The sequence below is a fragment of the Palaemon carinicauda genome, chromosome 4 (genome assembly GCF_036898095.1).
Source record: "Palaemon carinicauda isolate YSFRI2023 chromosome 4, ASM3689809v2, whole genome shotgun sequence".
Classification (NCBI taxonomy): Eukaryota; Metazoa; Arthropoda; class Malacostraca; order Decapoda; family Palaemonidae; genus Palaemon; species Palaemon carinicauda.
The window spans coordinates 52,653,783-52,668,616 of NC_090728.1; the positions used below are offsets into that span (position 1 = coordinate 52,653,783).

Here is a 14,834-nt window from a genome sequence, read left to right on the forward strand (position 1 = left end):
ATCCCAAGCCTGTCCAACTTGGTGGGGAATGAACTGGAGAGAGTACTTTGCCCAGTTAGAGCTCTTAGGTACTATCTAAAAAGGTCTTAACCTTTACGAGGACAATCAGAAGCCTTATGGTGTGCTATCAAGAAGCCTTCTTTTCCAAGGTCTAAGAACTCAGTTTCTTACTATTCAGGCTTCTGATTAGGGAAGCACATTCTCATCTGAAGGAAGAAGACCTTGCTTTGCTGAAGGTAAGGACACATGAAGTGAGAGCTGTGGCTACTTCAGTGGCCTTCAAACAGAACCGTTCTCTGCAGAGTGTTATGGATGCAACCTATTGGAGAAGCAAGTCAGTGTTCGCATCATTCTATCTCAAAGATGTCCAGTCTCTTTACGAGTACTGCTACACCCTGGGACCATTCGTAGCAACGAATGCAGTAGTAGGCGGGGGCTCAGCCACTACATTCCCATAATCCCATAACCTTTTAACCTTTCTCTTGAATACTTTTTATGGGTTGTACGGTCGGCTAAGAAGCCTTCCACATCCTTGTTGATTTGGCGGGTGGTCAATTCTTTCTTGAGAAGCGCCGAGGTTAAAGGTTGTGATGAGGTCCTTTAATATGGGTTGCAGCCCTTGATACTTCAGCACCTTAGAGTTGTTCAGCCTCCTAAGAGGAACGCTGCGCTCAGTAAGGAAGACGAACTTATTAAAGGCAGAGTAATGGTTCAAGTCGACTTCCTTACCAGGTACTTATAATTTCATTGTTATTTTGAATAACTGATAATATGAAATACGGGATACTTAGCTTCTTGATATACATGTACACTGGTTTTCACCCACCTCCCTGGGTGTGAATCAGCTACATGATTATCGGGTAAGATTAATATTGAAAAATGTTATTTTCATTAGTAAAATAAATTTTTGAATATACTTACCCGATAATCATGATTTAATTGACCCACCCTTCCTCCCCATAGAGAACCAGTGGACCGAGGAAAAATTGAGGTGGTGTCAACAAGAAGTACTGCAGTACCTGGCCACAGGTGGCGCTGGTGAGTACACCCCCCTCTTGTATAGCGATCGCTGGCGTATCCCTTCCGTAGAATTCTGTCGGGCAACGGAGTTGACAGCTACATGATTATCGGGTAAGTATATTCAAAAATTTATTTTACTAATGAAAATAACATATTTAACCATTCATGTTCCTCACCTGTCTGTCAAGAGAGCAAGAATTTAAGTCATTCATTTAATCTCCCAGTCCTTGAGGGACTGGGTAGAAGGAATTATGTAGTTGTTATGGGTGACTTAAATGCTAGAGTGGGCGCTGGAGAGGTAGAAGGTGTCATTGGGAAGTATGGCGTACCAGGTGAAAATGAGAGTGGTGAGAGACTGGTAGATATGTGTGTTGAACAAGAGATGGTAATAAGTGCTAGCTTTTTTAAAAAGAAAGATAAAAATAAGTATACATGGGTAAGAGTGGCAAATGGAAGAGTAGTAGAAAGGGCATTAATGGATTATGTGTTGATAACTAAAAGAATGTTTGGAAGATTGAAAGACGTGCACGTGTTTAGGGGTATGGCTAACAGTATGTCTGATCATTTTTTGGTGGAAGGAAAATTAGTTGTAGCAAAAGAGTGGGGGAATAGAGTAGGTGGATGTAAAAGGGAGCTAGTGAGGGTTGAAGAGCTAATAAAACCGGTGGTAAAAAGTAAATATCAGGAAAGGTTGAAAATGGCATATGACGAGGTGAGAGTAAGAGAAACTGGTAATTTAGAGGAGGAGTGGAAGTTAGCAAAAGAAAATTTTGTTGGGATTGCAAGTGATGTATGTGGCAAGAAGGTTGTTGGAGGCAGCATGAGGAAGGGCAGTGAATGGTGGAATGAAGGAGTGAAGGTAAAAGTGGAAGAGAAAAAGAGGGCTTTTGAAGAATGGCTGCAGAGTAATAGTATAGAGAAGTATGAAAAATATAGAGAGAGAAAAGGTGGAAGTAAGCGCAAGGTACGTGAGGCAAAGAGGGCAGCTGACCTGAGGTGGGGTCAGGGACTGGGTCAGTCATATGAAGAGAATAAGAAGAAGTTTTGGAAAGAAGTGAAGAGAGTAAGGAAGGCCGGCGCAAGAATTGAAGAGACAGTGAAAGATGAAAATGGAAGGTTGTTAAAAGGAGAGGAGGCAAGGAAAAGGTGGGCGGAATATTTTGAAAGTTTGCTGAATGTTGAGGATGATAGGGAGGCAGATATAATTGCTATTCCAGGTGTTGAGGTGCCAGTGATGGGAGATGAGAATGAGAGAGAGATTACAATAGAGGAAGTGAGGAGAGCACTAGATGAAACGAGAGTAGGAAAAGCATCTGGTATGGATGGTGTGAAAGCTGAGATGTTGAAGGAAGGGGGTGTGACTGTACTTGAATGGTTGGTGAGATTGTTTAATGTGTGTTTTGTGTTGTCAATGGTACCAGTAGATTGGGTCTGTGCATGTATTGTACCACTATATAAGGGTAAGGGAGATGTGCATGAGTGTTGTAATTCAAGAGGTATTAGTTTGTTGAGTGTAGTTGGAAAAGTGTATGGTAGAGTACTGATTAATAGGATTAAGGATAAAACAGAGAATGCAATCTTGGAAGTACAGGGTGGTTTTAGAAGAGGTAGGGGTTGTATGAATCAGATTTTTACAGTTAGGCAGATATGCGAGAAATATTTAGCAAAAGGTAAGGAGGTGTATGTTGCGTTTATGGATCTGGAGAAAGCATATGATAGAGTTGATAGGGAAGCAATGTGGAATGTGATGAGGTTATATGGAGTTGGTGGAAGGTTGTTGCAAGCAGTGAAAAGTTTCTACAAAGGTAGTAAAGCATGTGTTAGAATAGGAAATGAAGTGAGCGATTGGTTTCCGGTGAGAGTGGGGCTGAGACAGGGATGTGATGTCGCCGGGGTTGTTTAACTTGTATGTTGATGGAGTGGTGAGAGAGGTGAATGCTCGAGTGCTTGGACGAGGATTAAAACTGGTAGGCGAGAATGATCATGAATGGGAGGTAAATCAGTTGTTGTTTGCGGATGATACTGTACTGGTAGCAGACACAGAAGAGAAGCTTGACCGACTAGCGACAGAATTTGGAAGGGTGTGTGAGAGAAGGAAGTTGAGAGTTAATGTGGGTAAGAGTAAGGTTATGAGATGTACGAGAAGGGAAGGTGGTGCAAGGTTGAATGTCATGTTGAATGGAGAGTTACTTGAGGAGGTGGATCAGTTTAAGTACTTAGGGTCTGTTGTTGCAGCAAATGGTGGAGTGGAAGCAGATGTACGTCAGAGAGTGAATGAAGGTTGCAAAGTGTTGGGGGCAGTTAAGGGAGTAGTAAAGAATAGAGGGTTGGGCATGAATGTAAAGAGAGTTCTATATGAGAAAGTGATTGTACCAACTGTGATGTATGGATCGGAGTTGTGGGGAATGAAAGTGATGGAGAGACAGAAATTGAATGTGTTTGAGATGAAGTGTCTGAGGAGTATGGCTGGTGTATCTCGAGTAGATAGGGTTAGGAACGAAGAGGTGAGGGTGAGAACGGGTGTAAGAAATGAGTTAGCGGCTAGAGTGGATATGAATGTGTTGAGGTGGTTTGGCCATGTTGAGAGAATGGAAAATGGCTGTCTGCTAAAGAAGGTGATGAATGCAAGAGTTGATGGGAGAAGTACAAGAGGAAGGCCAAGGTTTGGGTGGATGGATGGTGTGAAGAAAGCTCTGGGTGATAGGAGGATAGATGTGAGAGAGGCAAGAGAGCGTGCTAGAAATAGGAATGAATGGCGAGCGATTGTGACGCAGTTCCGGTAGGCCCTGCTGCTTCCTCCGGTGCCTTAGATGACCGCGGAGGTAGCAGCAGTAGGGGACTCAGCAGTATGAAGCTTCATCTGTGGTGGAAATGTGGGAGGTTGGGCTGTGGCACCCTAGCAGTACCAGCTGAACTTGGCTGAGTCCCTGGTTAGGCTGGAGGAACGTAGAGAGTAGAGGTCCCCTTTTTTGTTTTGTTTCTTGTTGATGTCGGCTACCCCCCAAAATTGGGGGAAGTGCCTTTGGTATATGTATGTATTTAATCTCCACTGTATACCTTGTTCACATGGGTGGACACACCTGATTTAGTGTTTGAGTTATTGTGATTAATAGTTAGTTGATAGATTCTCTAATTTTCAGATCAATGCACCATTTAACATCCAGTCAGCCACTTTTGTGACAAGTATACCTGGTGATAACATGGAAACTACCATTGAAACTGGGATGGTTGTGGAAATACAAGAGGATGAAGAACAACAAGGTAATTATTCAATCTGTGTGGAACATACTCAAACATAATCAGATTTTTCCTAATTCATAATGTTAACTTGTGAAAACCAATATTTTTTTTCTATGCATACAGTATATAAGCCTTTTATCCTTTAAAATTACGAAATGTCATCAGTGGTGCTGTAACGGCCATTGAATCATTGAAATATTACAGCAATTGTTCAACGACAAGTGGCACAAGGGAAGTCCCACCCACCCACGTGTCACAGGATAGCAGCAGCAGGTACAGATGTGCAACTATTGTAAGCTGAAGTACAGCGAAAGTTAAGAATGTGGTGTGGTGAATCTTTTCCAGTGAGGATGGAAATCTTTGAAGCCCTATGTGTTATGTGCCTTGGTGAAGTGATTACTGTAAGCATCCCTGCCCCCCCACCCCCTCCTTTGGAATGCTGTTTACAGTTTTCCGATCAGGAAGTTGATGAAATCAGTGTAACTTGTTTCACTTTGTGGTAGTTTCTCTGTCTTGGGAGTAGGTTACCCGTTTTTGACCGAGTTTTGCTCTACCTTGGTGCCTGATAAGGAAAATTTTTCTTTTGGCGGGCTCACCTGGTGCCAACATTGTTCCCAAGATGGCGATTCCTCTTTTAGTGCCAATGAGTGCTCTCATTACTTCCCTTGTGACAAAATCCCCTGTCAGCAGTGGTTTGTACGTATAGTAGCTTCTTCATCTTCAGAGGTAGCACAGTTATTATCGGTTGCTCAGACTATGATTCCTTTGTAAACGTAGAAAGGTTGGCAAAGGAAAGGAAATTTCACCCTCTCCCTTCCTCCTCCACCAATTTTTTCTCCCTCTTCGATTCCTTTCATTGGATATTTCTTCCACTAGCTGGTACCCATGAGGTCATTAGAGTCATCGTGAGCGTATGTGACAGGTAAGGCTGTTGTGCCAGGAACCAGTGAACAGTCCTACTCGGACAGAACATACTGTAAGCAGTGTGGGCCAGAGGAAGGGGGTGTTGTTTATGTGCCCACCTTTCTCCTTCCTATTGTGATATAGAGGATTGTTCCTTACTCTAGTGCACGCTCAGTGCTGTATGAAACTTACCCGACAACTGTTACCTTTGGGGATGATTGGCAATCGTGAGAGTGGTGTTACAGCTACTTATGTTTCATCAGTTGTAGGTGAACAGTCCTACGTGGACCTATCTTCAGACTAATAGGGGGTATTGTTCATTCTACAGCCTTGTCCTGATACGGAGCTCACACTTTGCCCAGTACCTAGTGGTCTGTTTTTTATCATGATTCTGGTGTGGCAGCCAACTCTGTTTCATCAGTTGCAGGCAGTTGAACTGTCTTTCCAGGACTGTTGTCCAACACCTTATGGTAGGTTGATATTGGTATCATTTACACTACTCCTTGTGCCGTCATGGACAGTTACGTATGGAGCTGACACGCCAACCATCACCTGTCTGTGGGGTCGGTTAGCGATCTTGAGTTTGTGGTAACAGCTATCGCTGTACACCTTTAAGCTGCTACAGAGTTTTCTCACCGACCAGTATCTTCAGAGTCAGTCAGCAGGTGAGACTGGTTTAGCAATGACCACTGTTTGCACCTGTATCACGTGATGTGTCCATCTGGACACAACACGAACTTCTAGGCTATTGAAGGTAAGAGTACACTATTGTGTGAAGCTATCTTCGTTCTCTTCCCCTTTTGATTCTGACAATTTTTCTTGTAGTAGTAGTCCAGGAAGGCTGGTCATAGGATGGGACATCTACATAACATAAGCTTTCTTTTGGGGATTGGGCAGCTCCTGGTTTGTTCTTGGCCCCATGCCTAGACTCGGGTGGCTTATGATGCAGGGCCACATGAAGGAAGTTGTGGCCTAGAAGGGATGTTATCTGGTAGCAGTAAAATCTTAAAAGGAATTCCTATCTCTTAACAATTTTGACACACTTTAGGAATGAAACTGTTAATAATCCAGTTTGTTCTTGCATAAATACAAACCCTTGTTTTTTTACCTAGGAGATATGATTCAGCGCAAGGTGGTTTAGCCACACAGACTGTAATGCAAGATGTCAACCATCCTCCGCTAGTTAGGGGGTTGGTAACAGGGAGTAGCCCAGCCTGCCCCCTCACACACTCACCCAGCAATTTGGCTCACTTTTGATTTGGCTGTAAGTTGAGTGCAGACATTCATATCTCTCTGTCTCTTAGAATTCCCTATTTATCTGGCTGTAATAGTTATTTTCTTCTCCTTTTCAGGCATAATTGTGTTTTGAGGACTGCAAGTCATATGGGTATGTCCAGGCATATCATGTCACTCACAGTACCTTTATGTCAGTTAAGGAGACGGATCCTCGCCGACTTTGCCCTTCGTACAGACAACACTCCTGCATGGAGGCTTCTCCTTACTCCGAGTGTCAGTGGTGGTCATCCTCCCAGTAGTTACAGTACAATTGATGCAGAAAGAAGTCTAGAAGGGATTCTTTGCCCTTGAGTTCATCCTTGAAGGTGAAGTCCTGACTTCTTTCTCCCATGGCTAGTACTCTCCCACCTGCCCTTTCCCATTTGGCTTCTGGAGGTCAATTGGGTTAGAGTGATGACCATTTAACCCAGGACAGCAGCCTAAGGAAGACAGAGTTATTTCGCCCTAGCAAAGCAACGGCGCCTTACCCTAAAGAAAGTCTTCCTCACTTGACACCATGAATCCGCTGTGGCCTTCCTAGGGGCTTTTTGGTTTCTATACAAAGGATAGGCTCCTGGAGGTGTTGAAGCTAGGGACACAGTGGGAGCGCACATCTGTCTCTGCAGGGGTTGGCCTCAGCCCTTTCCCATCCTTAGCCAGTGTAAGGGAGTCCCAACTGGTCTTGTGCCTCGGGAAAAAACTTCCTTTGCAGTTCCTCTCTCATTTGAGGTTCTGCAGGCTGGTTCTCTGCTAAGTTCTACCGTAGCTCACAAACCTCCTAGGGTAAGCACACGCACTGAGTTCGCCTAGCACGCTGGGTTCACCCAGCACGCTGATATCGTTCAGCAAGAGGATTCTCGCAATCCTCAGCTTGCCGACCTTTCAGGGCCTTTTGGCGGACATTCTCGCAGATGTGAGAGATCGTTCTCGCTTGAGTGATCAGTCACCTCCTCCTCATACCGAGAAGCCGGTTATTACCTGTTACTGTTGACACCTTGTTATAAGTTCAAACTGCAGAGTTTCATCTGCTTGAATCAATGTCCTATTAAAGGACTCGGGTTTCTGTAGTTAGGAAAAATACATATTACTTTTAAATTTGATATTTTATAAAGTGGATTAGTAATAAAAAAAAGTTCATCATTAAAGGTCAATGGATATGAGTAGAAACTAAAGAAACTAAAAAGTATGGGATTCATATTTTAAAGGAAGATACCTACTTTACCAGTAGAATAAAGGCTTTTTAATTTGTGAAATCCATCGTGTGATTCCTGTGATGAGTTGATATGTATTATCTATATTTTGGAAGGTAATACTTCAAAGTTTGCATCATGGTGGATGTTATGGTTGTGACTAATATTTTGATTACCAAATTTGCAACGTCTGATCTTATTTCATCTTAAAGTCCAACTTAGGGATTCAATCAGAAAGTGAGCTGGACAGAAGACAGGGGAGAGAACTTACCTTGAAAGTGGAAAATCTGATGTAAAAATGTTGATATAGATTAGATATGTGGAAATAAGAGATTGAAAAGTTGAGAAATTTGACAATAACTAGAATGGTGGATCTGTCTGTTTAGAGATGGTTTATTTGTGACTGTAGAAAGATGGAGGCTATGAAGAATTTGTATAATTTTTAAATGTGTTTAGGTAATTGTTAAAGTTATTCATTGTCTGTGCATTGTGAAATAATCAAATGTCTTTCTTCCTATTTAGCAAAACAGTTAGCAAATCAGGCCATGCAGCAGCTGTCACACTTTACAAGTTCAGGGCCTACAGAGAAAGGAGCTCTGCAATCAATGCATAAAAAGGTAGAATGGATAAAGTTCATTATATTGCCGTCTTTTTCAGTTATTAGAATGTTTAATTGTTAGAAAACTTGCTCTTTCACTAGTAAGTCACATGAGTTTGCTCTAACTTGAGATACAATTTCATTGCAAGTAATTCTTCAAATTGAGGCCCTCTCCGTCAATAGGTGTAAGAGGAGATGATGATGATAAATTCTTCAAATTGTATAATCAGATCTAAAGAGAATTTAATGATAATGTATTATGAGAACCAGCCAAGGAAGTGGTTTGAGATTACAAAAACAATTTTTGGTTTCAGATTAAAGAATATCAGACTGCTGTGACTCAGCGTGATGATCTGATTGGTAAATTGCAGTCTAGATTAGCGGAAACTCTGCAACAGCGTGATGAGTTAATAACCAGTTCTCAGGAGCAGGAGACTAGTTTTAGACAAGAGACAGAAAAACTTAGGATGCAGCTACAGCAGGCAATTGACATGGTTACTAATCAGAAAACTGGAGTAAATCCACGTGATCATCTAGAACTTAAGAATAAGGTAAGATTTTTAAGGATGTACAGTAAATTGTTAAGAAATTGGCCTGCTAGCCAAAGTCTCCTTTCACCCCCTCAACAGACTATTACATGTATACATGATTTATGTCTTATTTTCATAAGCAAGGTGTGATTGAAAGTGAAATTAAACAATGAATATTTTTAAAATAAAAAAGCTTGGGAATACTCTATAGGGTTGCTAATTCAGTTCCCACAAGTTAAAAGTGTAAATTGGATGTATACCCGAGAAACTGGGTTGCACTACTCTTGCATTATTGTGATCTTCTTTTATGATTAAAAATATTTATTGTAGCATCATTGAGGAATGGATAGTGGTCATGGTATGATTTTTGGAGTTAGTGTGAACAGATTAGTTAGTGATAGGAATATGAATAGTATTGTATCATGTGTCTGGTTTCCTAATAAGTGGCAAAATTTGTAAGTGTAAGTGATCATGTATTTTAGCTTATACAGTCAATAAACATTTGAGGTATTCCAGAGTTATGAGAAATTCTACTGGATTTATTGCATAATCCAAACTATATATTAAACTTATTCAATTTTAATCATTTCTATGCAAGTGGCATCACTTCTGCATAAGTATCTTACCATAAAGCTACCATGAAAATGTTAATGAAAAGTAAAGGAATAAATTGAGGGTAAATTTTTAAAAATATATTAATACTAATGTGTTTTGCTTTAAATTATTAATATTGTATGAGTGATGAGAGGAATGTAAGGAAAGACTTAGTTAATTAGATGTTATTGAAGATGTACAGACTGCAGTTACTGCATGGCCTATACATGTATTAACAACACAATTTTCAAGAGTTTTTGGCTAAGTATTTGCCAGGGATGCTAATGTAATGTTTGAGAAAATAAGATCAAAATGCCAACTTTTCTTACAGGTATATTTTGATTGTGAAAATTTAGCTTCTTAAACTTTCATAAATCTCTTGACAAGCAGCATTCAACTTTTGATATTTAGTTTTCCCTTATGTGCTGAATATTAGTTATTAAACGGTTATAAGATTTTTCTACATAGCTTATCTGGTATTTCTTCATACACAAATGCAAACCATCTTCCTCTAATAGGAGTGTGACTTCAGTGAAGATGGCATGGCTACTTAAACTTTTAATGAGGTAGTTACATAGTTACTGGCAGGTGGAGGATGGGCCCCGCCCACTCGCTAAGTAGAGCAACCCTCACTTCGACTTCAGTATAGTACTGCTCTGCTCTATCGTAATCTATGTTTTTAATTTTCTGCGTTTCTTTTAGATTGAATAAATGTGCTGGCAGATCATGTTGTTCGAGGGATATTAATGGAAGAAGTCAGTGATATGTAGTGTTTCCTGATAACTGTAAATGTGAGATAGTTTTCTGTGTTGCCTGCTGTTTTCCAACATACTTATTTCCTAGCAGGCAGCATGTCTGTTGCTGTTCTATCCCAAGTGAATGTGGCTTTACAACGACAATGACAACTTGGTGCTTTGTTGAAATAGAAAGTTCTGCTGCTGCTGTGTGTGAAGGGGAGGGGCACAACCTTTCTTCTTTCCTTCAGTGTCTTTTTGACCCTGAAAAGATATTAAAGACCTATCACTGGGCTGTACTGTCTCTTCATGAGTTCCTATGGTCTCTTCCCTTCTTTGAGTGTCATCGGCCTCCAGGACTCAGTAGAAGACGAACTTCAATTTCTTCCTTTTGGTTTACCTCATCTTTGTTAGAGTCATTTCTATAACTGCTATGAGAAGAGCAAGTAGAGGACATCATGGAGCAAGTCCAGGAAGACCGATCAGTAGGAGTCATGTACACATTACTCCTACTGTTTCTCTCCTATTGGGAGAGATGGCGCTGTACCAAGAATATTACAATGGGAGAAGGGATCCTTGTATGTTATCGCCTTGTTCGTGAGGTGATATGGTATGTACCGGGAACATAATGGTTCCCGGGTAGAAGCACCAGTTTCCAATACAACTGGTACCTGTAACTTCTCAGTTTCTTAAGGGAACAAGCAGGCACACGACAGTAGAAATGAAGGGCAGCTCTCTCTCTCTCTCTCTCTCTCTCTTTTTTTTTATTGGGGGGGTGGCATGCCAAGAGCTATCACTCGCTTGGAAGTAGAATTGACTTATGCTGCTACCACTACCTGTAGGCTACCTTGTCCTGGGACAGGTTTATGCCAGAAACTATTCACCTGGGAAAAACTATCGGCACTTCTTACTTCGGCAGGTATCAAGCACGCTTACGGTTGGCGGTGATGAAGGTTCCGCCCATCGTCTATCATCCTGGATGTTCTACCAATCTGTCTCTCTTTTGGGAAAAAAAAAGTGCTGTTTACTGAAAATTATTCCATTCTCGGATGAAGCATTAGCTCTCACTACTCTGGTACCAGTACTTGGCTTTGTACTCTGTGGAGAATACTTGCCGAAAGATTTTCCCATAGCTGGAGGATATGTCAGCATGCCTAATTCCCAGTCTGTTACCAAGTTCAGTTCCCTCGACCGTTCATGCGAACACTGCTATTCTGGTGAAGAAAAGAAATTATTCAAGTCCAAAAAGACCGATCAGCTTGAGTTTTTTTAGACTGCTCAATCTCACCCCGTATGCATGCCAAGAACATATCCACTTGAGGATTTATCCTCATATGTGATCAAAAGGTCACGCATGAGGATGTGATCCTCATATGTGATCAAAAGGTCATGCATCGGAAAGGTTTCCATCCCTCGAGAATGTTTTTATATTTTAATTTTTTACTGTTGATTATAGAACAAACTATTTTACTCTACATAAGAGAAAAGTACAATGCTTCCATGTACTTTTCCTTTGAAAAACTAGTGATTTTAGGAATTTTTTTAAGAAGTCTTTGTGGTGATCTGAAAATTCCACCCACAGAAATTTCACTCACAAAACCTTCACCCATGAAAATTCCATTATTGGAAAATCCCCCACCTAACGAAGATTCCACCCACTTTTAGTTCTAAACCATATTACGGTAAACAATTATGCTAGTGTTTAATGAATTTAGACAACTCTTGTATTTAGATTTAAATTCATAAAGGTGATACCTGTAGTTGGAAAACTAGGGAGAGAAGTAAAAAAAAATTATCATTGTGTCTGCTGCTATCAGGGTTACAAATAAGGTCAGTGTTAGGGATATTAGGAAATTCCCTAAGATCTGTTAGATGTCAGGCTTTGATGGTGGAAATTGGATATTTATAACAAAATAAAGGGCAGTTTTATTTGGAAAGATACATTGGCAGGTAATTTTTAATAGTATGGATATAATTTTGGGTGGTTTGAGATATAATTTTTTATGGAATTTGACAAAAACAACAGCTCTCGATGAAGTGTATTAATAAAAGGGTGATGTCGTTGTTGGGTGGGGGAGTGGGAAGAGCCAAAGACAGTTACATATCTTTTAGAGAATGCTTTCACTGGCTAAAGAGTGGGGTTGGATGATGTATATTTGTAAATTTCGTATTATGCATGTCTTCCACACTTGTACTTGACAGTTTTAGATGTGAAATGTAAGTCTTTTATTTATGGCATAAGTCCTCAAGATAACTCTGGCAGTCCCCTGGTATCCAGATTTGCTGATGCTCCTCTTCAAGGTACCAGGAGAACTACCCATCTTCTGTGATTGGCATTATAGAAAAGATATTTATCCATTTGGAGCTTCTCTGCAATGGGTTACGGTTCTCCTCATTTTCCTTAATAGAGAGAAGCATTTTCTAGGTAAGTTAACCAGCTAGTCGAGTGTCCTAATAAATGATGATGGCTTGTATTCGTGTAGAAACAAATCACAAATTTTAAAAGTAATTTGTATTTTTCCTAACTATGCAAACCTGAGTCCTTTAAGTTGCAATGCTTGCTTCAACCACCCTGCAAGTCCTAGGTTCTAGGTTAAGGTCAAAATGAGTGATGCTTTCCCTGTTGAGTGCCTGTAGCCTACCCTTCACTGTCCAACAACAATGTTTACCTCATTAAAAGTGTAAACAGCCATTCCAGCTTCGCTGAAGTCACACTCCTATTGAAGAATGGAGGTTTTTCTACTTAGGAAATATACAAATTTATTTTTAAATTTTGATTTTCAGCTTATAGCACTTCAGCAAGAAAAATCCCAACAAGAGACTACTATAAAGCAGCTTTCCGGAGAACTTGAAACGAGGATTGAAGTGTATGGCCAGCTAGATTATAAGTACAAGCAGATTCTTCTGAAATTCAAGAAATTAACTAATGATGCCAAAATCTATCAAGAAGAAAAGGTCAAGTTAGAAAGTGAAATTGTGCAGCTTAAGGAAGACCAAAAGACACAGTTGGCTACGTGGGAGGGAGAGAAGGAAGTTGCTGATAACCGCATTACAAGTTTGGAGCAAGAAAAAAGTTCTCTATCCACTGAAAATACAAAAATGCGAGATGAGGTAAGAACTGTTTTCAAAAATCCATTGTTTATAAATGTTCATAAAATGATTTTATTGTATTTATATGTTTTGTCTCTTACACTTGGGTTGATTGATATTTCTCTTTCAATACTGTAAAATATTAAACAATATCACTATAAGAAATCAAGTTTATACAGTATAACATTATCTAAGTAAGTACTTTGCTGTATAACCAGACCTATTAGTCACCTTTATAGACTCTCATAATGCTCACCCAAAGTATTCATTCACAAATGAAAGTGAAAATTTCATTCTAGAATTAATTTATCAGGAATGTATTTTTCAATAATGTTTCATAGCTATTTAGCAATAAGCTAATCCCCTTATTGAGGTCACAAATATAAATATACCCTTCCAGGTCTGTATTTATTCCTACACAAATACAAACTATCGTCCTTTAATAGGTGTATAACCAACCAAGCTGTAATAAGGAACAAAGTCATGATGTCAGTTACCATGGCCACGGTCAAATTGGGTCAATTGTAAACACTGTTCAGAAGGATCCTCGTGCTGGATGGTTGCTTTCTGCATAATGCAATTGATTTACTATTTCTCTAATGACAAACTATACATAAAGCACGTTAAAAACCACTACAATTCAGATCACATACTGTCCTTTTCCAATTCAAATGGGATAATGACTTGAAAAGTCAAGTTGAAAGTTGTTGTGTCATTTGTTTATTTGTTTGCTGCTGATTACAGAATAAATTTTTCAAAAGTTTGCTTTATTTTTTATCGTATTTCACTCTAAACAACCAAAAAATTCTTTCTATTTATTATGAAGTGATTATAGAATCATTGTTCAGATTTATTTTTGCTATATTACTTTACTCTAAATAATAGTAAAGCACTGCGATTCTACACGTAAAACAAACTTTTATATTCATTGCGTAATAATTTCTCGGTAGATAGCCATCAAAAGATAAAAGCTACTCATCGGTAACAGACCTTACGTTATACACAGGAATGTAAAGAAAATATTGGTTTGTTCCCTTTGACATAAGAAGTCTATTATAATGTATAATTATAAGTGAAAAGCTATCCCTTGGCCTTGAGCCAGGTTTCAGACTGAATGGCTTAGACCTTTCCTCCTTGTTGGAATTGTCTTTGCTTATGAGGAGCTTTAAGCAATCTTGTCCTCCTGGTGAACTCGGGCGCTCGGTATGGAACGTCACGAGAGGCCTCAGCTCTATCTTGCAGTCTCCGTACGAGCCTTTGAGGAGAGCATCAGATGAGGATTTTAACCTCAAGACTGTTTATTTCCTTGCCTTGGCCTCGGCGAAGAGAGTAGGCGAATTACATGGCATCTCGTATGTCATGATTAATTCGGAAGAATGGGTGATGGTCTCCTTTAATTTTGTACTGGAATTTGTGGCCAAGACCCAGAACCAGAATCCAGCCATCCATGACTCTAGGTTTGAGTCCTTCTCCATCTCTTCTCTCCAAGACGCGACTAGCAATCGGGATGACTTGCTACTCAACACTGTTAGAGTGAAGAAGAGTATATCTAAAAAAACGGTTTCATTATGTCTTTGAGATCATCACGGTGCGAGCTAACGAAGTCAGGAGTATCGGTTCGACCCTAGCCTTCATTTAGAATCTGTCAGTAGTGCAAGTT

At 40.0% G+C, this 14,834-nt stretch overlaps 1 protein-coding gene across 9 annotated transcripts in view; it reads left to right on the top strand.

The window, feature by feature from the left end:
• The window catches only part of LOC137639954 (golgin subfamily A member 4-like), a 190,250-nt gene that overhangs the window by 10,138 nt on the left and 165,278 nt on the right, over positions 1 to 14,834 (top strand). For all 9 annotated transcript variants that reach the window (XM_068372265.1, XM_068372272.1, XM_068372266.1 and 6 more), the window contains exons 3-6: positions 4,161 to 4,281; positions 8,151 to 8,245; positions 8,541 to 8,777; positions 12,869 to 13,195. In XM_068372265.1, coding sequence (XP_068228366.1) covers positions 4,161 to 4,281; positions 8,151 to 8,245; positions 8,541 to 8,777; positions 12,869 to 13,195 — 780 coding nt within the window. The remainder of the gene's footprint in view (positions 1 to 4,160; positions 4,282 to 8,150; positions 8,246 to 8,540; positions 8,778 to 12,868; positions 13,196 to 14,834) is intronic.